At 36.5% G+C, this 25,871-nt stretch overlaps 1 protein-coding gene across 1 annotated transcript; it reads right to left on the bottom strand.

The window, feature by feature from the left end:
* Window positions 1-6,508: 6,508 nt before the first annotated feature.
* Window positions 6,509-12,069, bottom strand: LOC130941067 (uncharacterized). Its single transcript, XM_057869446.1, has 7 exons — window positions 11,102-12,069; window positions 9,101-9,346; window positions 8,516-8,605; window positions 7,864-8,013; window positions 7,595-7,719; window positions 6,858-6,987; window positions 6,509-6,754 (listed from the first exon to the last, which is right to left on the bottom strand). Exons 1-7 carry the CDS (start codon window positions 11,780-11,782, stop codon window positions 6,629-6,631), a joined length of 1,548 nt encoding a protein of 515 aa, XP_057725429.1. The 5' UTR covers window positions 11,783-12,069; the 3' UTR covers window positions 6,509-6,628.
* Window positions 12,070-25,871: the final 13,802 nt, after the last annotated feature.

Here is a 25,871-nt window from a genome sequence, read left to right as displayed (position 1 = left end):
ACTTGAGGTGAGGTGGAAGGGGCTTTAACTCCATAGTCAGCTCATGGCTTGGCACTTGATCATCCGGAACCACTAGAGGTGGCAAGGTGTCTTCAGTATACTCAGGGGTTTTCCCACACTTGCACCTTGAACCATGTTCTTCTCATCAACTGTGTCCTGGTGGAATTCGGCCATAATTTCATCAATAATATCACACTGGAAGATAGAGTGGTCTTCCGGTGGATGTTTCATAGCTTCGTCAAGATTGAAACTTACTGCTCTTCCATCAATCTCAATGGAGTAGGTACCCAAGAAGGCATCCAATTTAAACCGAGAGGTCTTCAAGAAAGGTCTCCCAAGCAAGATAGACGATAGTCTTCCCGAGTCATTAGGGGGCATCTCAAGAATGTAGAAATCAATAGGAAAAATCAACCTCTTAATGCTTACCAATACATCTTCCGCAATGCCAAACCACAGAAATTATGCTTTTATCTGTGAAAACAAAACAGCCTGTCGAGTTTTTCAATGGTGGAAGCTTCAATTCATCATATACAGATAAAGGCATAACGCTGACACAAGCTCCTAAGTCACACATGCAATCAACAAACTGTATACCACCTATAGTGCAAGTAACCATACAAGGACCGGAATCACCACATTTCTCCGGTATAGCACCGGTCAAAGTAGAAATCGAGCTACCCAAAGGAAGTTTCTAAATCATGAATCTTCTTCTTATTCATGCACAAATCCTTTAGAAACTTAGCATACTTAGGAACCTGGTGAATATCATCAAAAAGTGGAATAGTTACCTCAACCTTTTTGAAGATATCTACCATCTTGGGATCTAGCTTTACTTGCTTTTTAGTCCTCCTAGAAAGGTGTGGAAAAGGAATGGGGATGGCCTCTTTCAAAACATTGTCTTCCTTAGAAACTCCATCCCTTGGTTGAGCAATTTCTTCTTCAACCGCCTCTTGTACCTCATCTTTGTCTTCCACATCTTCTACCTCAACAACATCTTCATCTTGAGTGGCTTGTCTTGAGCTTGGCTCCTCGGGATTCCTCTCTTGCAATGTAGTGTCGTACCTCAAAGTGATGGCATTGATTCTACCCTTGGAGTTAGGTAAAGGTTGAGAGGGAAGCACACTAGAGCTTGAAGGTTGAGTATTGGAGGTAGAGGGTCGTTCCATACGAGATAGAAGAGCTTGGATGGTCGAGATAAGACCAGGGATGCTAGAGGCAACTGTGGCTTGAAGATCTTTTTGTCCTTGAAGAATAGAACAGAGTGTTTCATCTTGGTTGGAGGAAGAAGGAAGGTAGGTAATTTGGGTGCTTGTGGTTGATTGAGTTGAGGTGCTTGAGCTTGCATTTGGTGAGGTGGTTGGTATCTTTGGCCTTGGTTTTGTTGTTGGTAGGGAGGATTTTGTTGATACCGGTTTTGTTGGTAATTATTGTTCCACCTTTGGTTTCCACTATTGTCTCTGCCTCCTTGGTTGTAGTTGTCTCTCCATCTTTAGATGGGATTGTCATGCCAACCTTGATTGTAGTTACCACCTTGATTATAGTTACCACCTTTTTGATAGTACCCTTGATTCGGACGGTTGTAATAAGCATTTGTAGTTGCCAAGGTGTTCTCCTCTTGGAGTTGTGGACATTCATCAATATAGTGAGAATAGCAAGTGCAAATCCCACATACTCTCTGAGGGACTAACTGTTGACATTGTTATTATAGAGGAGGTGGAGGTTGTTGTTGATTGAGTTGAAGTTATTTGAGGATATTGGTCATCTCTCCCAAAGTCTTGGTAAGGGCGGCGGACTTACTGCTAGAAGAAACTTCCACAATAGCCTTGGGATGATTATTTCTGTGCCTCGCATGTTGAGTAGACGCGACTAAGTCGGTGATCAGTTGCCACGCTTCCGCCGCTGTTTTGTACTTTGTCATAGAGCCATTACTCAAAGCATCCAAAAGGACCTTATCTTGAGGCTTCATGCCTTGGCAAAATTAACTAATAAGCACCAACTCGTCAATCATGAGGTGGGGGCACGAATCAAGGAGCTTCCTAAACCGTTTCCAATACTCATAGAGAGTCTCTGATTCACCTTGAATGATGCAAGAGATTTCCTTCTTCAATCTATCCGTGACCTCCAGTGGAAAGAACTTGTCTAAAAATTCCCTTCTAAGCAAATTCCAATTAGTAACAACAGCTTCAGGTTGAGTGTAGAACCACTCATTTGCCCTTCCCTCAAGAGAAAATGGGAAGGCATATAACCAAACAACAACTTCATCTGCTCCATGCCACCTAGTAGTTGAACAAGTTGTTTGAAAGTCTCTAAGGTGCTTGATGGGCTCTTGAGTGGGTAAACCATGAAATTTAGGAAGTAGATTGATCAATGCGGTTTTTAGTTCGAAATCGGCAGTCAAATTCGGATGACGCACTTGAAATGGGTGGAGAGTGAAATCCGGAGCTCCTGCCTCCTTGAGAGTAATCATTCTAGGAGCGGCCATAGTATTGGTACCTAAATCAATAAAAGAGATGTCAATAGATTTAGTAGGAGAAGATTTAGCTTCTTCCTCAAATAACGCTTCGCATTTAACCTCGGGTAAGATTAGTGAATTGGGTGATACCCCTTTACCACCCTCGGAGGCTAACCGATGCCGAGCTCGCCTAATAAGTGAAACGGTTCTTTTAATTTCAGGATCAAATGGGGCTAAGCTCGAATCCGGTAATGAACGCGTCAATCAATAGAAGAAATATAGAGTTCATGGCAACAAAATATATAAAGCAAAATACTAATAAATACTACTAATAACAAAAAAAAAACACAAATAAAATATGCAATTATGCAAATATAAAAATATTTACACCAACCAATAAGTTAGCACACATATGCAACTCTCCGCCAACGGCGCCAAAAATTGATAGGCAGATAAATGTCGGTCAAGAATTACCAAAAGTATCTTTCCAAATTAACGTTGCAAGTACAGTCCTGACCGACGAGATTTCCACTTATCGAATTTAAAATGTGTCACAAGTGAAATAAATAACCGGGAGTAAAATTCTGGGTCATTTTTCCTAGGAGTTGACATAAGATGCTCATTGTACACCACCATTTGGCCTCGCAAATGCTCTAGCCGCTCTAGGTCCTCCCTCAGCTGTAGCCTGAGGGAATCAATGTCTCCCATGCATACAAGAAGCTCGTTGTACCTCTCTTCAGACTGCTGAGCTTGTTGGTGAAACTCCTGTGTGAGCTTCTGTACATGCTCTCTCTAATCAACGATTTTCTCGTAATCAGCATGGCTGGTGGCAGAGGCAGAGCCAGATGAAACCGCCAATATGGAGGTGCGGAAGCCATTGGCGAAGAACGAACCCAACCCGTAGACGCAATTCTTGTAGGGCACAGAGGTAGAGTTGTGCCAAACCCTATCAAGATCGACGACCGAGTCATCGGAGTTAGGGTCGTCCCCACTAGGCTATGATTGCTGGGTCGCGGCCTTCAATCTCTGCATGTAGTCCTCCTGTGTAACACACGTTGTAATTAGGATGATAGTTAATTGACTTTAAACCAAATACATTTCAAACTTAGAATTAATTGAAAATTCACATAATGAGCCACAGACTACTCATCAGCAAATCTCTCCTTATTGGCCTTTAACATATGGGTATACTTGAAGGTCTCCACTATTATTGCCTCATGCTCCATCGACTTAGACTACACATATTGAAACCAAGTAATAAAATAAATCAAGTAACAATTAATTCAAGTAATAATTAACAAAGATTAGCAAATTACATACCACCTTTCTCTTTATCTTCATGAAAGTCGCCGTCCTACCAGTATACTTCGACGACCTCCATGATGCCATGTTAGCTCTGTTCGTCAGATGGCGATGCCTGAACACCTCATCAGTACTAAAATGGTTTTCCAATGTCCTTTTAATATCTGGATGGATCCAAATTGAAAGGTGGTCGCGCCCCTCACGAACGTCCTGCATCATCTGCTGAAGTCGTCTAGCTATCTGGTGGTTGTAGATCTTGCTGATAATGAGATCATGTTTTCTATCCCATATAAATTTCTCTTGCATAAAGTAATTTAACAACATTAGTTAGTCAAAATAAAATACAGTTTAAATACGGTCAATTCAACAACATTGGATTCTTACTGCTCACTTCTGAAACTATCGCTCTCTAGTCTCAATAGGAATCTTTGTGTAGCTCGACCATGGGTTGTCGTACATGGACTTAATCACATTGGAGATCTCCTGTGTGCATGCATTATTGTTTGATTCAAACCTATTAATAAAAAACTTAAGATTAGCAAACACATAAAAACATATAAAACTTAACAAACTCAAAATAAATTATGGATAAAAGACATTAAAATAGTACTCACGCCGATCATAATATGTGTGTTGATTATGTTTATAGTTTGCAATTGAAGGTGTACAGCCTGCTATTCCAAAAAAAAAAATGTGCCTGTAGACAATAGATTTATGATGCAAAACCTCTAACTAAGTTTTAAAGTTACTAAAATTGTATAAGTTTAAATAGATATACCATTTGAAAGAAATATATATGTCAGTGGATTACTTGAAATCTTAAATAGATATACCATTTATATATAATTAATTAAAGCTATGATTGAAGAATTGGATGCTCTAAAGTCTAAACAAAACAAAAACCTACACAGTGAAAACTACTCCTGACAATCCAAAGGTTATTGTTTGTCGTTGAAATTTTACAATCAAACAACATCCAAATGGTGAAATTATGAAATATAAGGCAAAATTAGAAGATTCCAAGGGTAACCATCAAATTGAGAGCATTGACTACTGTTGAGTTTAGTAAATAATAATAATATTTTTGGTGATGACAAATATGATTTTAGTTGGGTTGAAAGCCTAAAAGTGTTTTGATGATTCATTTAGTGTTATAGACCCAAATGTTAATGTGCAACCCAAAACAATGGAATCAAGCACCTGAACCTTAGCTATTTGGACCAAGCTTTTAATCCAGCCCATTTCCTTCATGAAAAGAATAGCATTTAGCTGATGGTAGTATTATGGTGATTCGGATATGGCACAAAGAAGAAAGAGAATATCATTTTCTCATTAAACACCAAAGAGGAAGAAAGGAAAAGGCAAATTCTGGTGAGTATGTCAAATCAAAATTGAAGCCGAAAGCATAATGTTCAAGTCAAGCTAAATCAGAAGAAAAAGATAAAAATATTTTCATAAACATGCAAGTTAATTATTTGTTGATTTCACCTTCCTTTCTGCACAACCATTTCGGATAACGTGAAAAAAGTGGGGGTTACTTTAATCTGCTATGAATCAATGACTAATATTGAAACTTGGAAGCAAAGCACAAGATTAAGGGTTTGGATTTGAAAAATTCATTAAGGAAGCAAGTTATTATTGCTCCTCTCTCTCTATCTATCTCTCTCTCTCTGCACCGAACCCTTTGCTTCTTTCTCTCTCACCGCCACATCCCACAACTTTGTGCCCCCACCATCACAAAATCAATAGAAGAAATTGAAATAAAAAAAAATGTGAGATCTAGAAAGGGAGTAGGGAGAGCGAGGGTGGTGCAGTGGTACAATGATATCAATGAAGGGTCGTGGTGAGGTGAACAGGTGTGATTTTGTTAATGTTGTTAATGTTAATGATAATAATGATGGGATGGTGTATTGGGAGAGACAGTAAAATAGGAAAATGTGGTGGTGCAAAGGTAGAGGGGTCAGGTAGTAGTATTGAGAGTGACTGGTGTAGTAGGATGGCGCAGTGGTGCAACACTGGAATGGGTCGTGGAGTGGGTCGTTGGTGGTGCCGTGGTGGGTTTAAGCAAATGTGTTAAAAATGTGTAGAGAGAGAAGTGGAGTATGATAATGAAAATAATGGGAAAAAGTGACACATGAGGGAGGGATAAAATTGAAAAGAAAAACATTGACCGTACATTGACTATTAAAAAATTAACAGTAAAAATAAAATTGAAACGTTAAGAATAACATTAAAATAAATTAAACGTTAAGAGTATTTTTAAAATCTTTTGAAAACATTAAGGACAGAAAATAACAGAGAAGAGAGCACAAAGCCCATGGTTGTCGTGGTTTCTGTATGCAATTTATTGAATCTTGTTTCTGTAACATCAGGATGACAAATCATGCGAATTGGCCGATACTAACAACTATGTTCACAATAACTACTATTGACTTGTTCGTACATAAAGCTTCAAGTTCAAAACTCTCTTCTGCACATCATTGACTTGTTCAAAAGTTATATACAAGCTACGACGACCCCTTATCCAAAATCGATGATTTTTTATAACCTTAAGCACACGGATACCAATACTAAAAATGGGAAAAGATTAGCAACAAATCAATTATAGTACATGTTCCCAAATGATTCAACAACTAAGCCTTTCCCATTCTATGGAATTGGCTACACAATCAAACGATGCTAAGTGCCAACAGTCAAAAAAATAATAGACTGCAAGGACAAGATTTTCTATTCACATAGAAACTGTATTCACTGTTGTTATTTGTTAAGACTTAGGTTTTTTTTTTTTTTTCCCCAACTAACCAAACATATTTACACTTTTTCTCGTACAAAATAAGGAATATATTAAAGTACGGAACACATTATAAGGCTTCATCAAAACTCGATGCCACTATTTAGCTGAATGGAGAAGGAAGGACGCCCAACATTGGAGAGAGGAGCATCAACTCTGAAGACAACGCCCGAGTTCCCAACATTTCCATTCCACTTTGATCTTCCAATCTGGAAAGATAATGCAAAAAAAAAAAAAAAAAAAAAAAAATGAGCCAAGGAAAGAGTTATAGCAGATTATTATGAAGAAAGAACTCTCATTCCATCAACTTACGGATACAGAAGCGAATGCAGATGGATACGACATGAAGGCGCATCCACAGATTAGGCTGAGCTTCTCTTTAACAGAATGTATGAGTTCGGCCCGCAACCCTGGATTGCTTCCACCAACTGTGGGACACACACTGACCATGTCCGGAAAATTGGAAGATGAGATTTACAAACAAAATTGAAAATTGAAGTTAATATATACAGAAAACCATGAACTACACCAAAATATCAGCTAGCCTTGTATTGGATGTGCACGGCAACCAGATGTAAGATATAGAAGCGACATTCTAAAATAAAAAGCCTTTGTTTTCTCAGCTCATGAATCCAATGGTCACAATAAACTTAGCGCATGTTTGAACCAAAGGCTAAAGAGGGAAGGAGTAAAGGGGAATAGAACATATCAACCTCTTGTTTTATTATCCAATGAGTTTCATTGGAGGGAATAAAGGTAAAGAATCAAAAGGTGACCGTTAAGCACCTAAAAAAAAGTAGAGAACCACACCTTAAAAGCTAGATGTAGGACTTTGGGCACCTCTACCCTAAACTCCAGTAGAACAAAATAAAAAACCAATAAGTGCACTTCACCTTGACTTCACTGGAACGAGGCTTTCAATAAGGAGTTCTCTTTCAAAATTTTTTCCCTCTTTATTTTAAGATAAATGAAAATCCCTTTGCTTATTAATCCCAAAACATCCCTCAGAGGAAAGTATAAGAAATATATCAAGATTGAAACATCTTTACCTGAATTGAACGGTTGGCCTCACAATGAGACCAGATCTCTTCCAGGCCAAGGCTTGGGCAACACCCAAAGAAAATGATTTGTCAGGCCATTGTACCATCGGCGTAATTCTTGTTCCCCACTTATTCTGAAAAACAAGAGGCATTGTATTACATTAGTTCCCAATTCCCATATATAGGAGTATCAGTGAGGTCACTAAAATTTTGGAACCTCACAGAACCATGTGTATTTAAAAAGTTATTCTAAGTTTTCAATGCAGCTTGGATTCTACCTTGCATGAATAGCTGAATCTCATTTCCCCAGGATATTGACCCTGAGCTTGAAGAAGACCTCCGCAAACCGGAAGGAAAGCACTCGTAGTAAGACCCTCACCGGATACGTAGGTTAGTTGTCCATTAGGAAATTGCAGATCCACAAATGACTGGACGCAAAGATAGAAGGAAAAAGAAATGTGAACATAGGGAATTTAAGGAAGAAGAGAGAATACTAACACCAGGAAATCACTCATATTTTATACAACCGGGAATTTTATTACGCCTAAATACTACAGCAAACAACGACAACAAAGCCTATCCCACTAGGCAGGGTCAAATATTCCATGTAAATATTAAAATGTTGAATTATGATTGACACACGCAAGACAATGTCAGAGTGATCTTGAATAGAAGATTGATACATGCAATTATGGGCTTATGGTCAACCTTCAAATTTTTCTATTTGAAATTTACAATTGTGATGAAACAAGAATGATTATATCAGCAACTGTCAGATTGTGCCTGAGGATGACATAATTATAAAGCAACCGAAGCACTAAGCTGGAATACTAAGATAATATAAGTCAGCACATAGCAGTGCATAAAAACAAATGCACAAATGAAAACCAGAACGACCGATCTTAGAGTCATCATAAGCTATCAACTTACACAAGCTAAGGGATTCAAACAAAGCATGGACATCAACAGCCACCTCCTGTGTTTTGACCACACTGCTGGACAAAGAGAATGCATTCCATTCTGACAATCAAAAAATTATCATATCATGTAACATAATATTAAAGAAGAAGAAGAAGAAGAGAAGGGTCTACCGTCTACGTGAAGATAGAAATAAATAATTCAAAAGATAATTAAGCAATTTTCACAAGTGAGGAGGAGTTACTTTTGACAGGAAAATAAAGTCATAAATCTATTGCCAAAAATGGTATATTGAAATCTTCTGTATCGCAGAAACAAAAAATGCCAAATTAATGTGTCTCATTTTAACTAGCAAACTATACACTAACTTGGACAGGAAAGTTGATCATGTAAATGGAAATGGGGCTCATTTATCAAATGCATGTGAATAAGATACAAAATATAAGGTTTCCTTTAATAGAACAAGACGAAATATGTTTTGCTAACCACAACTTCAACAGAATGTCCACAAATATACTGTTCTAAGATAAAAGCCATTTCCACAAACATTGTTACTTTCCTGTAAGTTGAATTTAGATAGCTGATCCTCGTACTTACCTTTCTGTCGTAGCCATACCAAAGTAAGTGTTGCTTTGACAGATGAACAGGCAGAAGGAGAGTTGAATCGCGAATAAAGAGGAGAGGTCCAAGCTGGACAAGAAAAAGAGATGAATTTCCATTTCCAGATGTAGAAGTAGAGCCACCGTGTGATGCCTCTACTCTCCACAAATCTCCCCTTGCAACTAAAGACCCGTCCACTTCTTGTGTTCTACTATCATAAGTTGACGTAAAATTTATGATTCCCTGCATTTTCCAGAAAATAAACACTCATTGGAATCAGAAAGTAATTTGGGCAAGGAACTTAGTGAGAGAAGAGAATTTGACCATAATACACAATCAATAGTTCAATCTTACAGAAAAACAGTAAGAGTTTGCACAATTGATATTTTCTTATATAACAAGGGGAAAAAGCATATTAAATGCCCCCAACGTTTGCCAAAAGTTTCAATTTTGCCCCCCAAAGTATAAATCATATAAATTTTACCCTCAACGTTGATGACATAGAAATCATAGGACAAAGAACTTTCATAGAGAGTACCAGATAATAAAATATAGGAGAAGACATCAAATAATTGATAGTTATTAATCAACGGAAACAATTCCAAGGAAAAGAAAAGAAAATATAGCATTGACTAGTAGAAAAATTCCAAGATAGCTTAAGCAACTAAATGAATTAGCTGCAAAATCATTTGTTTTGTACAACAGTGGCATAAACATTAATATGCTTAACAAGTGCTACCCTGAAATTTTCCCAAAATAGCATTATGTCGTGAGTCTATAGTCTATGCCCCTATATGTATATCAATTTCCAGGTTGCCACTCCAACTGAACATTAAGATTAAAATTATGAGGAATCTTGGTAAGTAACAATCAATTTCGCAAATAAATAATTCATTCAAACCGGTATAATCGAGTACTGATCATTGAAATTATGAGCATTTTAACTACATATAGTGTGCTTGGGTCTGCTTTTGCAGAAATGGTTTTAGTTAGTTCAATAGAATTTTTACTTACAGTCGATTTTGCGGTAAATTCATTTTTACTAGTTCTTTTAAAAGTGATTCTGACAGAAAGTAACAACTTTTTGCTTCTGCCAAAATCAATTCTAGAGGCTTAATTGATTTTGGGTATAGATAAGTAAAAATCCACTTTTATATTGCCAAAAGCGATCTCTGTCGCTCAAAATTTTTGACTGGGGATAACGGATAAAGGGTGAAAACTTATAGGCCAGTGCTACAATAAAATATCAAGGTGCAATTCTTTACAACTGATGAAGTTGATAATCATCTTTCAACTATTACTTTTTGTCTTTCTCAAAGTAGGACTAGTGTAACTATACTAAATTATTAATTTGATAAGATGCCATTGCTCGTTACTCATCATGAATACCGTAAGAAAACTGTGAGCAACAACAACCAAACCTCATCCTACTAAGAGAAGTTATAGATTAGGTCAAGATGCTATAATATCCTGTCCTAATGTTTATAGTCAAATCAAGAAAAATCATAATCCTTTTCAATAGTTCCATCAACGTTTTTCTTGGTTTCCCTCTTCTTCTAGCTATTGGACTATTTCCATAACCACCACATGGTGTACTCCTTGTTCTATAGGTTTTCTCAAAACATGCCAAAACCACTAAAAACTAGATTTTACCATCTTAAAGGCATCAATCATACTAATCACCACAAATTCATAATAAATAAAACCACAGACTAAACCATAAAAGTAAAATCATCTATTGCGTTGGTTCAGACAAATGACCGGGTCCCTGACCAACTACTATGATGAATAACATAACAGCCCCATAGTCCAAATCAAAGTCAAAAGGAGCAAAGCAATAACTTGAACAGATTAAAATCTCTCCTAACATTAGCACACTAATCATTCTCCAATCAGCCACTAACAAGCAAATCATCGAAACACAAAGCTAAAGCAGCTATAAATTAATCAAACATAAAAATAGCAAATCAATGAAATCAACAAAAAAAAAACTATTACCTGTCGCCTACCCATATAACCAATAGACCCAAGGTTAAATCCGCCACTGCCACTGCCACTGCCACTGCCACTGCCACTGCCACTGCCGCTGCCGCTGCCGCTGCCGCTGCCGATGCTGCCACCGCCACCACCTTCTTCATCAACATTTCCACCGCCGCCGCCGCCGCCGCCACTATTAGTCTCAGCAAAACCATGATTCTTCAACCTCTCACTAAGTGACCCCAAATCCAAATCCTCTTGCATAACAGCAACCCCAAGACCACCACCACTTCTCTGCCTAACCTTCTCCCCATCCATCCGAATCGAGCCCACCACCGCCTCCTCCGGCTTAAACTGCACCGCAGGTAACGGCAGCGACCGGAAAAACTGCTGAACCAAACCGTTCAAACTGGCCCCAAAGTCCGCCCCAGCCTGGCCGATCCTGTTACCAATGTCAAAAATCGCTGTCACGCCGTTTATCCCATACTCCTGCGTGGCGAGGGCAAGATCCCCGTTCGCAAAGCTGTGTGTCGGGAACTCAAGATCGAATAGCTTCGACTTGTGAGGGTTTGGCCAAGCGAACTGCGGCGGGGTCATGTGCGTCTGGATCAGACCACTGAAACCCTGGGCAAGCCTATCAGCAAGGTCCTGCCCATGCCGTTGCACCTCCTCCCATGCTTCGAAGGACCTTTCTACAGACATGTTCTCTTCTCTCACAGCTCCCTCAAACTTGCCATACAAATCTAATTTCAAACTTTAAATCGCTGAAAAATGAATCGAAACGACCAAGACTAATACTCAACGAATCCAATACGATATGGGTAAAATACTGATATCTGAACAAAGATAAGGTGCGAGTTGTTGAGGCAGTTACAACTTACACGGTGTGTTAAGAAAGGGTGGCTATGTAAAAGAAACGGTGAAAGGAAGAGTGAATGTGTTTTGAGAAGAGAGAGAAAAATGAAAAGAGTGATAAATGGGACGAGGGAGGCGTGCTAGTGTATGATACGCGGGGGTGTGCAGTACGCACAGGGGGTTTTGTTGGGTGACACGTTGCACGTAATATTGGTTGTGGATGAGGAAGAAGGGAAGACTGAAGATTTTAGTTAGAGGGAATGAATGAGTCACCCGTCAAGGATGGATGCACACGTGACTGTCCAATGTGAAGGCGCGTTTTTTCGCGCTTTTGACAGACACTCCTTCGGCCGTTGAGATCTCAGATCTCTCGATTTCAAATAAGTTACTATAGGGATATGTTCTTTTCTTTTTTTGGACTTACTATATAGGGATATGTTCTGAAATCCATTGAAAAACTTAAAAAAAAAATTTTTTCAGTTTTTTACTTATAAAAAATAGTAGTATTAATGTTTGGTGTAATTTTAAAATTAAATTATAATTTTATAAAAAATTATTTAAAAATTAAAAAAATAACTTCTTTCATAATATTATTATTTTTTATCATATTTTTATAAAATAAGTATTTTTAAAACTAAAAACTCAAATATAAAATAATTTATTTATAAGTTATTTTTAATATAGTCATTTATTGCTTTAGTTATTTTTTCAAAAGTAGCTTAATTAAATTATTTTTCTAAACTGTGCTTAAATCCAATACACTTGTGGCCTGCGGGCTTTTGTAAATACAAGATTAGGGATAGAAATGAGTAGTGTAGAGTAAAATTTAAGTTTAATTTTAATTTTATTTGTGAATTAAATTTGTTATTAAAATTTAATTTTATTTTATTTATGGATTACGAATATTACAATTCTAATTCTATCTATGATCAATATGCAGGTATTGACTATATATGCAGATTTTCACAAATATTATTATTATTATTATTATTATTATTATTATTATTATTATTATTATTATACAACATAATAAACATATAAATTAAATATTTAATATAAACAACACAATTATCTCAAAAATGAGATAATTATCTCATAAATAATATAACTATTAAATGTTTAATTTTATATGTAAATTTTTGTTTAAACTTTAAATTAATAAGACAAATACAAATAAAATATTGCAATATAATGTTGTATTTATATATATTAAAATAGAGTTAATTTTTATATAAACAAAAGTATTAAATTCATTTCGCACTCAATCTTATTTACAGAGGATCGGATTAGCAATCTTATCCCACCAGGTTAGATAGGTTTGGATAGCCGTGGGTAAGGTGTATGTTGCCAAAAATTCAATGAATAAGGCCTTGTTTAGTTTAGTATAAAGAAGAAAATCATATTTAAATGTATTGAGTGTGTCGAGTTAAGAAATTAACTAATATAATTGATGATGACAAACATTATTTTATTGGGTAAAGTAAATAATTAGTGTTGATTATTTTATGATTATATGTGGCTAATTATTTATTGATGCAGGTCAAAACCAATATAAAAGCAAGCAGCTCAAATTGAATGAAATCAAGAAATAAGGCTGGCGGGCTATAAAGCAATGAAAGCCCAAAGAAAATAAAAGCAAGATATCTAACGCGCTGAACTTGAGTGTATACCCAAGCCCAATTTAATATTCAGTAAGCAAATTTCCTCTCACTTGCTTTCACCAACTCAACGTACACTTTAACCTGCTGTGGTCAAAACTCAAAGAAAGTGAGCGAAAGCTTCTTCTCTAAGCTAATCACCAAAGAAATAAGAAAGAGAAAGACCAAGCTTGAAAGGCAGAAGTCTAATCAACCATTTCAAACCAAATCAAGCTTAGGTAAAGGTAAAAGGTAACATATTTCTTTATACATGCATCATATCTTTTTCTCCTCTTTCCAACTCTCTACTCAGTCCGAAATGGGATACAAAGGAAAGTTGATTTCTGTTCTTCACTGCTATGTATCTACGGTCACAAGTGATTCTTGGAGACCAAGTAGTTTCTCAATGGCTCGAATTCGGTTTACCATTGGAAGACTTTTGTGGTTGCTGTTTTATGGCTTTCGGTCAACAAGAGAATGTCAGAAGAAAAGTTTCTACTCTGAGGATTAATGAGAAAAAGTGATTTTGTGAGTTGGTGAAGCACAGAGCTCAAGAAGTTGACATAGGAAGAAGAACCCAGCAACATGCAAGGAGATAAAAGAAGATTTTCTGTTCATTCAAAGGTAAGGAGAGTAAACCAGTGTTATTGAGGTTTTGTTTTGTGAAGAGTTCCCTGAATTAGTTTCTCTACTTGGATAATGGTTTCTTTCAAAGAAGCATTCGGCCAATATTAAAGAACAAAATCAGAGGCTTGCAAATCTGGTTTATCACATAGCAAAGAGGCTATTGATGAAGTCAATCTCCTTCATGTTTTGCAGATTATAATGTACTTTTCAATGTTTATCTTTTTGTAATTTCTTGAGTGAAAAGGCATAGTGAGAGAGCTCAAGTAAAAGCAATGAGTGGAAAAAGGTTGAGTGATACACTTGAGAGAAAAGCCTAGAGTTATTTCAGATTTCTTTAGGTTGATTAAGTGTCTTGCATCTTATACCTATTAGGTATCCCTTTCTTAGTTGGGTTAGCACTAAGAGTGAAGAGTTAGGTATTAGCATAGCCAATGTCAAGTTAGGTTAGAACTTGAGTGTGAAAGGATTGGGCCAATCCTGTAGAATTGGTGTATGTAATACTTTTAACTATAATGAAAATTCCTCTATTGTTGTGGAGGAGACTGGACGTAAGTTGCATAGCACAAGGCAACCGAATCAGGATACATGCTGGTGTTAGCTTTTCTCTTCTCTGTTGTGTTCTATTTTCTGATATTCATGAGACAAAAATAAATTATCTCATAAATTTTCGCTGTTGAGTACAAACAAAATCAGAATTGAAAGTTTGTTAAAGGGTCTTTTCAGTAACTTAAAGGAATGCATAGATTCAACCCCCATTTTCTAAGCCTACCACAACCTTCATAGCGCTTCTTTTTTATTTTTGGATATTTTTTCTGCTCTAAACATAGAAATAATTTTACAGTTAGAAGTTTAGAGTGTATTTGTTTTGGCGTTTGAAAGGAAAAAACATGTTCAATTCTTCAATTTTCGGTTTGGCTACTTTTTTTAAGACAACTGTAACTCAAAATCACGTTTACAGGAAGAAACAATTCTTAGTTTCTGCGTTCACGAATTGGCATTTAGAGCCCGTTTGGGAAGTAGCAAAAGCTACTTTTTCTGACTTTTGAATTATGAAAAGTCATTCTAGACGTGTTTGACACTATTTTAAAAAGAACTTTCAACTTCCCGAAAAGTTAATTCAAAGCTTTTTGAAGAAGTAGAAATATATGACTTCTCTTCCTTGAGAAGTCATTCTATCATTTCTGTAAAAAAAATCACCTCAAAACAAAAAAAATCTACTTTCATTCTTGGCTTTGTAAAAAAATACTGGAAATACTGGCTCCCCATCACCATTTTCATCCAAGGTTCCATCTGCTAGAAACATTGGCCTTCTACCATCATTTTCACGTAATGATTTATCTGCTGAAAATATTGACCATCCACTACCATTTTAAAACAATGTTTTATCTGAACCACCTGCTGTTTATATTTCTTCCAGTTTTGTTTTATCATTTCATCACTCTATTTTTATTATTAAATTTTTATTTAAATTTGTGTGTGGTATAAAATCTCAGTTTTAATTTATTTTTTTCGATTTTATTTTTATATAGCTGCTATTATTATTGTGCTATTATAAAGAATTAATTGCCTAAACAATTGTAATTTTAGTGATTAGGTTATAGAAAATCAACATTTAATATTGAAAAGTATTTGTTATCATCGTTGTTTTAATATCCATTTTTTATGAAAAAAATTGTATTTTTTGAATTATTTATCCAAACGTTATAACTTTAAAATAAGTACTTCTATAACTAAAAATCCAAATACAAAATAACTTATTTATTAGCTGCTATTAATAAAAGTCCTTATTCTTTAAACTCTTTTTTCAAAAGAACTTATTTAAGTCATTTACCCAAATTGGGCCTTAGTCATTAACTCTAAACTTTTATTTTTCTTCTACCAACATTATTCTTTATGCATATTATTATTTTATTTATGAAATTTTTATTATTTCTCTTTATATGAGTTTTTTCATTATTTATTATTTTTATTTTTTGTTAATTTTTTTTAGTTTAACATTGTACACTTGTATTGTATTTATTATTATATTTTTATAATATAATTTATTGATCCTATTAGGTAAAGTAAATTAAACAAAAAAATTAATCATGAATAATAATAATAATAATAAATTATAGCGTACTAAAAAAACTACAAAAAATATTAGAAAAAAATATTATATAAAAAACATACGAAAAAAATGTAAAAAATAAACATGTTTAAAAAAATAATATTATAAATTAATGTCATATCCTTTTTAATAATTATCTATTTAAAAGTGATTTTAATTAATATTATTTAAATAATATTTATTTTATCAAAATTAATTTTGGTATGTTGCTAAACATGAATCATAAATCATGTTGACACAATCTTATTTATATGCAAATTCAATTATATAAAATCACTTTCATTCAAACTACAATTTGACAAACGCCAATTTAAACGCACACTTAGCTTCTGTGTGTTGCCATTGGACAATTAATTGAAAAACTTTATTTTTATCCTATCAATTCTATCATTTATTTTCTTCTATAAAAAGGAGCACAAAGAACAATATGCTTTCACCTCTGTTTTGCTGTAGTCTTGATTCTAATAATTTTTTCATACAAAATTTTTAGATTTATTTCAATCACTACCAAGTAAATATTTTAATCTTTTTTAATTATTTTTAGAATTCTTTTTCATATTTTAATTTTTTACTTCTTTTTTATCGTATTTTTTTTTATTTATATGATAAATATGAGCTTTTTATAATTTTTTAGCATAATTATCAAATCCTGTCATCCCAATTATTAACTCAGGTCATTATCTAAAGGCTGAAGCGGTTAAGTAATTGACCTGGTCAAATTTAGTCAAATTCAATAAAATTTGGTCAAATTCATCCAAAACCAATTTAATCTGATTGGCCAAAGCTGATTAAACTAATGAAAATATTATTTTCTATACATAACTTTTTCATTAAATGTATTACGTAAATAAAATTAAATTATATTTACAAATTTAAAAAAATATTTTATTAATTGAAATATATTTTTTATTTTTATAATTGTTATTTTTATTTTATTTTTTATAAATACTTAAAGAGTACACTAAATATTAATTTATAAATAGTTGAAGAATATAATAAATATAAACTAATTCAAGAGTTATTAAAAATTAAAAATAATAATTAAGTGAACACAGAATAAAACTAAAGAAAAAAGATATTTATGATTAAAACAAAAAATAAAATAAAATTTTATATAATTATTTAATTATGATCCATCAGTTGAATCTCAATGTATAACATTTTACCATACAGATCTTTACGCTTAAGTTGTAAATCAGAGGTGGTGAGATATTACAACATGTAAATAATATATATGAAAATAGTTTAACTAGGAACCTTGAAAGAAAAGATAAGCAAAATCAAAGTAAGAATCGTGTCACACTCAAAACATTAAGAATAGAAGTGTCGATAAACAGAAGTGATATATATATATATATATATATATATATATATATATATAGCAATTAGCAATTAAACAGAGGTATTCATGTAGACAAACTAAAATAATGCACACTCATAATTTCACATAAATGCATATGATGTATGTCTATCCTACTGGTCATGAGCTCACTTGTCAGTTACACTGCCAGAATCCGACACATCTGGTAGCTAACTCGAACACTGTTTCTCTGTCATGCATCCCCAGAAGGCATTACCCCGGATTTATCACATGTTAGTCTAAGAGAGATTACTGCCCTATCACCTTCTCCTGGAGGCATCTATCTGGGAATTGCAAGCCCGACCATCTTTACGATCAAAGAGAGCCACGAAACAAGCGGGATCAACAATCGACCTTATTTTGGCACAACTCAGCTCAGTGTGCAAGCGGAATTCACTATCGTCCTTGTCACATCCTTGCTAAGAGTAAACAACAGTCAAAATGCAAGCCTGTTATACCACTGACCTTGCCAGAATATATCTCAGTTCACCAGTCTTATTATTCATATCTTATGTCAATTCAGTATTCAGTACATTTATTACGCACAAGCTTTCATCAACCCATCGTTATCTTCATCACTCCAATCCACAATCTTATTCAAATTCATTAATTTCATCCCTTCATTATGCTTATGTTCATTCCCAAGCCTAAAAATAGCTAGCGGACCTGTGTGACCTCGGGTCAGGTATAAACCTCATGCCACTCTCTGTAATGGAGAAACTAGGGATCTTTGAGGTACAAGCTGCAAGAATCTCATTAGAGATGGCAGACAAATCAATAAAACAGGCTTATAGACTTGTAGAGGATGTCTTGGTAAAGGTTGAAGACCTCTACATCCCTGCTGACTTCATAATCCTAGACACCAGGAAGAATGAAGATGAATCCATCATCCTTGGAAGACCTTTTCTAGCTATAGCAAGAGCTATGATTGATGTGGACAGAGGAGAGTTAGTCCTTCAATTGAATGAGGACTACCTTGTGTTTAAGGCTCAACGTTCTTCTTCTGTAAACATGGAGAAGAAGCATGACAAGCTTTATCCAATTCTCTCCATATAGAGTCAAGCAGAGCCCTCACACTCGAACTCTAAGTTTGGTGTTGGGAGGCCACAATCATGCTCTGAGCATCTGTGAAGCTCTGTAAGAGCTTCCTGTCAAGCTATTGACATTAAAGAAGCGCATATTGGGAGGCAACCCAATCTTATTTATCTATATTAATTACATTCTCATTTTATTTTCCAGTGTTAGTCCATATTTTTTTTAGGTTGATGATCATGTGGAGCCACAAAAAAATCTACAGAATTAAAGTGGAATAAAAAACAACATCAAAAATAGCACACCCTGGAGGACAGGCTTACTGGCGTTTAAACGCCAGTAAGGATAGCAAAATGGGCGTTTAATGCCCAGTCTGCCAGCATTTTGGGCGTTAAATGCTAGAAATGGCACACAGACTGGCGTTTAACGCCAGAAAAAGGTGTCTGGTGTCTGGCTGGCGTTAAACACTAGTAAGGGTAGCAAAATGGCCGTTTACCGCCCAGTCTAGCAGCATTCTGGGCATTAAATGCCAGAATTGGCAGCAGACTAGTGTTTAACGCCAGAAAGAGGCATCAGCCTAGCGTTTAACACCAGAAATGGCACATAGAGGGCGTTTAAACGCCTGAAAGGTGCAGGGATGAGAAATCCTTGACACCTTAGGATCTGTGGACCCACAGGATCCCCACCTTCCCCAACTCACTCTCTCTCCTCTTCACACCTCTCCATAACACTCTTCCCAAACACCATTCACCCATCAAATCCTACCCTCTTCTACATACTCTCTCCACCACTCACATTCATCTACTCTTTCCCAAAAACCCCTCATAAAACCCCATCTACCTCACCATTCAAATTCAAACCATTTCTCCCTCCAAACCCACCCATTCTCACACGGATTCCCTCCCCCCTTACCCTATAAATACCCCTCCTTACCACCCTCCATTTCACACATCACAAACACTTCTTCCCCCCATTGGCCGAACCACTAATACACCTCCATCTCCTCTATTTCTTCTTCTTCTCCTCCCTTCTTTCTTCTTTTGCTCGAGGACGAGCAAACCTTTTAAGTTTGGTGTGGGAAAAAGCTCTGCTTTTTATTTTTTCATAACCATTAATGGCACCTAAGTCCGGAGAAACCTCTAGAAAGAGGAAAGGAAAGGTAGTTGCTTCCACCTCCGAGTCATGGGAAATGGAAAGATTCATCTCAAAGGTCCACCAAGACCACTTCTATGAAGTTGTGAAAAAGGTGATCCCCAAGGTCCCCTTCATGCTCAAAAAGAGTGAATATCCGGAGATCCGACGTGAGGTTCAGAGAAGAGGTTGGGAAGTTCTCACCAACCCCATCTAACAAGTCAGAATCTTAATGGTTTAAGAGTTCTATGCTAATGCATGGATCACTAAGAACCATGATCAAAGTATGAATCCCAACCCAAAGAATTGGCTCACAATGGTTCGGGGAAAATACTTGGATTTCAGTCCGAAAACCGTGAGGTTAGCATTCAACTTACCAATAATGAGATGAGATTCTCATCCTCTCACTAGAAGAGTCAATTTTGATCAAAGGTTGGACCAAGTCCTCATGGACATCTGTGTGGAAGGAGCCCAATAGAAGAGAGACTCTAAAGGCAAACCGGTTCAACTAAGAAGGCATAACCTCAAACCCGTGGCTAGAGGATGGTTGGAGTTCATCCAACGCTCCATCATTCCTACTAGCAACCGGTCCGAAGTAACTGTGGATCAGGCTATCATGATCCATAGTATCATGATTGGAGAGAAAGTGAAAGTTCATGAGATCATACCTCTAGAACTATACAAGGTGGCTGACAAGCCCTCTACTTTGGCAAGGTTAGCCTTTCCTCATCTCATCTGTCACCTATGCAATTCAGCTGAAATTGTCATAGAGGAAGACATCCTCATTGAAGAGGACAAGCCCATCACTAAAAAGAGGATGGAGCAAACAAGAGAGCCCACTCATGGACCTCAACAAGAGCATGAGGAAATTCCTCATCAAGAAATCCCCGAGATGCCTCAAGAGATGCATTTCCCTCCACACAACTATTGGGAGCAACTCAACACCTCTTTAGGAGATTTGAGCTCCAATATAGAGCAACTAAGGATGGAGCACCAAGAGCACTCCATTATTCTCCATGAAATTAGAGAGGACCAAAGAGCCATGAGAGAGGAGCAACAAAGATAAGGAAGAGATATTGAGGAGCTCAAGCACTCCATAGGATCTTCAAGAGGAAGAACTAGCCACCATCACTAAGGTAGACCCGTTCTTTAATTTCCTTGTTCTACTATTTTTTGGTTTTTTATTCTTTATGTTTTGTCTATATTTGTGTCTTTATTACATGATCATTAGTGTTTAGAGTCTATGTCTTAAGGCTATGAATATTCCATGAATCCTTCACTTGAAAAATGTTTCTATTTACAAAAGAACAAGAAGTACATGAATTTCGAATTTTATCTTGAAATTAGTTTAATTAATTTGATGTGGTGGCAATATTTTTTGTTTTCTGAATAAATGCTTGAACAGTGCATAATTTTTTATAGTGAAGTTTATGAATGTTGAAATTGTTGGCTTTTGAAGGAATGATAAAAAAAGAGAAATGTTATTGATAATCTGAAAAATCATAAAATTGATTCTTGAAGCAAGAAAAAGCAGTGAAAAACACAAAGCTTGCGAAAAAAAAATTGGCGACAAATAAAAAGAAAGAAAAAGAAAAAGCAAGCAGAAAAAGCCAATAGCTCTTTAAACCAAAAGGAAAGAGCAAAAAGCCAATAACCCTTTAAACTAAAAGGCAATGGTAAAGAGGATCCAAGGCTTTGAGCATCAGTAGATAGGAGGGCCCAAAGGAATAAAATCATGGCCTAAGCGGCTAAATCAAGCTGTCTCTAACCATGTACTTGTGTCATGAAGGTCCAAGTGAAAAGCTTGAGACTGAGTGGTTAAAGTCGTGATCCAAAGTAAAAAGAGTGTGCTTAAGAACTCTGGGCACCTCTAACTGGGGACTCTAGCAAAGCTGAGTCACAATCTAAAAAGGTTCACCTAGTTATGTGTCTGTGGCATTTATGTATCCGGTGGTAATACTGGAAAACAAAATGTTTAGGGTCACGTCCAATACTCATAAAGTAGCTGTGTTCAAGAATCAACATACTAAACTAGGAGAATCAATAACAATATCTGAATTCTGAATTCCTATGGATGTCAATCATTCTGAACTTCAAAGGATAAAGTGAGATACCAAAACTGTTCAGAAGAAAAAAGCTACTAGTTCCGCTCATCTAATTAGAATTAAGCTTCATTGATATTTTGAAATTTATTGTATATTCTCTTCTTTTTATCCTATTTTGTTTTTGGTTGCTTGGGGACAAGCAACAATTTAAGTTTAGTGTTGTGATGAGCGGATAATTTATACGCTTTTTGGCATTGTTTTTAGGTAGCTTTTAGTATGTTTTAGTTACTTTTTAGTATACTTTTATTAGTTTTTGTGCAAAAATCACATTTCTGAACTTTACTATGAGTTTGTGTATTTTTCTGTAATTTCAGGTATTTTTTGGCTGAAATTGAGAGACCTGAGCAAAAGTCTGATTCAGAGGCTGAGAAAGGACTGCAGATGCTGTTGGATTCTGACCCTCCTGCACTCGAAGTAAATTTTCTGGGGCTACAGAAGCCCAATTGGCACGCTCTCTCTTGCGTTGGAAAGTAGACATCTTGGACTTTCCATGAATGTATAATAGTCCATACTTTACCCGATATTTGATGGCCCAAACTGGCGTCTAAACGCCCACCAGAGATCTTTTTTGGCGTAAAACGTCAGAACTGGCACCAAAACTGGAGTTAAACGCCCAAACTGGCATCCAAGCTGGCGTTTAACTCCAAAAATGGCCTATGCACGTGAAAGCTTCAAAGCTCAGCCCAAATACACACCAAGTGGGTCCTGGAAGTAGATTTATGTACTATCTGCACTTAGTTACTTATTTTCTGTAAACCCTAGTAACTAGTTTAGTATAAGTAGCACTTTTTACTGTTGTATCTAGGGCTTATGCCATTTTGCACTTTGGGGAGGCTGGCCATTCGGCCATATCTAGACCTTCTTCTCTTATGTATTTTCCAACGGTGGGGTTTCTATACCTCATAGATTAAGGTGCGGAGCTCTGCTGTTCTTCATGAATTAATGCAAGTACTATTGTTTTTCTTTCAATTCATGCTTACTTTTTCTCCAAGATATACTCTCGTACTTAATTCAGTTAAGTCAGAATGAAGGGGTGACCCGTGACAATCACCCACTATCTTCGTTACTCGCTTAGCCAAGATCCGCGTGCCTAACAACCACAAGCGGTCTACATGATGTTTAACGTAATCATTGGACAACAGCCGGAGTATAATCTCTTAGGTCTCTGATCCACGGATTTGACTCGCCTTTCCTGACAACAGAGCATTCGAATCCGTGAGATTAGAATCTTCGTGGTATATGCTAGAACCAATTGGCAGCATTCTTGAGATCCAGAAAGTCTAAACCTTGTCTGTGGTATTCCGAGTAGGATCTGGGATGGTATGACTATGATGAGCTTCAAACTCGCGAATGTTGGGCGCAGTGACAGTGTGCAAAAGGATAGAGAGATCCTATTCCGACACAAGTGAGAATCGACAGATGATTAACCGTGCGGAAACCGTACCTGGACCATTTTCACTGAGAGGACGGATGGTAGCCATTGACAACGGTGATCCACCAACATACACCTTGCATGGAAGGGAGCACGCATGATTGGATGAAGACAATAGGAAAGCAGAGGTTCAGAAGCAACAAAGCATCTCCAAACGCTTATCTGAAATTCCCACCAATGGATTACATAAGTACCTTTATTTTAATTTGTGTTTTATTTATCTTTTAATTATCAAAACCTCATAACCATTTAAATCCACCTGACTAAGATTTACAGGATGACCATAGCTTGCTTCAAGTCGACAATCTCTGTGGGATCGACCCTTACTCGCGTAAGGTTTTATTACTTGGACGATCCAGTGCACTTGCTGGTTAGTTGTGCGGAGTTGCAAAAGTGTGATTGCAATTTCATGCACCAGGCAACATGCTCAACTTCAATATCAATTATGCACAGTTAATTCATACATTCAGAAAGTAAAGATAAGGCCACCACATCTTAAGTAATTGGAATAACTCATGATAGAACTCGAAATCTTACGCATTTTACTACTTCTTTTTAAAAAATTTTCTTGTTAAGCTTAGTGGGAAATTCATGAGACATCTTATAACCATAAAATTTTTTGAAAACTTTGAAAAAAAAATTCATGCAAAAGCTAGAATAGAAAATAGAATGAAATACTGAAAAACAGAAAAAAATGGGGGATGAAACTCAACCACCTCAGTGCTGATGGTTGCTCACGCTGTGCTCTTCTGTGAAGATGATTCACCTCCCTTTAGTGCCATTGATGATAATATACACCTAGAGCTCGCTCTGCAACACCAAACTTAAAAAGTTTGCTTGTCCCTAAGCAAAGAAAACTTGGCTCCTTAATGGCGTTGAACGCTAGGACTGGCGTTTGAATGCCAGAGGGTCCTCTCTGTTCCCTTATGGGCGTTGAACGCCCAATTTCTCTTCTCTCTTCTGGCGTTGAACGCCAGGAAGGCACCCTCCAGGGTGTTCTGTTGTTCTTGCTACGCCTTCCTGTTTTTGTTCTAATGGCTACACATGATCACAAACATTAGAAAATCTAGGAAAACTGTGAAAATCAATGAAAATTAAAATGAAATCAAGCTAAAATAAAATTGAAGTAAAATTGAAATAAACTAAAGGATACTTATGATTGGGCTGCCTCCCAACAAGAACTTCTTCAATGTCATTAGCTTGACAGTTAGTTCCTTCAAGGAGGAAGATAGTCATAGAGGAATAAATCCTCACTCCTCACTGGGAGCTTCATTTCTATGCTCTCATGGATTAGCTTAATATACTCAAGAGACAGTATTCTGTTCACTACATGGGGCAAGATTGGGCTTGCAGGGAATACTACCCTCATCCCTGGTGAGAAGCCTTCAGTAGGGATATTATTATTTTTTCATCCGCTAGGCATCCTTCTCTTGGGACCTTCCTCCTTGGTTGATAGTGCACACCCAACACCAAACTTAGGTTTAATGATTGGAGAAACTGTGTGAGTTTCCGCCAAGGGAAGAGGCTTCAGCATTGCACTCTACACGCAGGTACCTCCTTTGTCAAGGGGTTTTGGAGGTTTAAAGACCTTGAAAACCATATAATCCTTATATAGCCTCAGCATCAATTTGCCTCTCTCAGCATCAATGAGGTTTCTTTCATTAGAGAGAGACATTTGCTCCAAAACCTCAGCAAAAGGAATGTTGATTTGCAGCTTTTTAAAGACCTTCAAGAACTGTGAGTAGTGCTCATCCTTGGTCTCCTTTTGGGGCTTTTGAGGGTGTGGTGTTGCAAGCTCTTGAATGGGTGTCATAGAGGAGGCATGTGACAGTGTAACCTCAGCTATTTCTGGAGCTTCTCTCTCCTTTGACCCTTTAGCAGCTTGCACTTCCTCCTTTTGTACGGATTCAGCATCTATTATGATGGCCTTGCACTCTTGACTTGTGGTAGGCCCTGTGTCACTGGAAAGAGTGAGAGGTTTCTTCAATTTCTTAGGAGGATTCCTCTTAATGACTGCACTACACTCCTTAGAAAACACCATTGTCTCTACTGCCTTCCAATCCCTCGTGTTATTCAGCATTTCCTTCATGAACTTTGCATAAGAAGGCATTTGTTCAAGAGCCTCTGCAAAGGGGATTTTGATCTCCAGCTTCTTGAAAACTTCTAGAAACTCGGAGAATTGCTTATCCTTATCTTCCCGCTGAAGTCTTTGAGGATATGGTAACTTGGCTTTGTACTCGGAGAATTGCCAAGGGTATAAGTGACCACATCAGATAGCTATTGGAGATTTCATGCAGGAACTGTCGATCCACGTTAGAACGCTATTAATATTTCATCAACAAAAACGATACAAATGGCAAGTCGCGACATGTTGGAATCAAAGACCTCAGACCTTAGTAGAATAGAAGGAATCTAAGACCCCAATTACTATTTCATAGTACCACACCGCCCCTCTTATTTTCCTAATCAACAACTGTTTCAGCTGAAAAATAAGTTTGTTAG

Source organism: Arachis stenosperma, chromosome 7, assembly GCF_014773155.1.
Source record: "Arachis stenosperma cultivar V10309 chromosome 7, arast.V10309.gnm1.PFL2, whole genome shotgun sequence".
In the NCBI taxonomy this organism is placed as follows: Eukaryota; Viridiplantae; Streptophyta; class Magnoliopsida; order Fabales; family Fabaceae; genus Arachis; species Arachis stenosperma.
The sequence above is the reverse complement of the archived record's forward strand: the minus strand, read 5'-3'. Positions and strand labels throughout refer to the sequence as shown.

Excerpts from the sequence above, each read along its gene's own strand:
- LOC130941067 (XM_057869446.1), bottom strand. The coding sequence starts at position 11,782 with ATGTCTGTAGAAAGGTCCTTCGAAGCATGGGAGGAGGTGCAACGGCAT. Across the intron at positions 8,606-9,100 it reads GGTATGGCTACGACAGAAAG|AATGGAATGCATTCTCTTTG; the intron begins GTAAGTACGAGG and ends TTTGATTGTCAG. Across the intron at positions 6,988-7,594 it reads AGGCCAACCGTTCAATTCAG|TGTGTGTCCCACAGTTGGTG; the intron begins GTAAAGATGTTT and ends GGACATGGTCAG.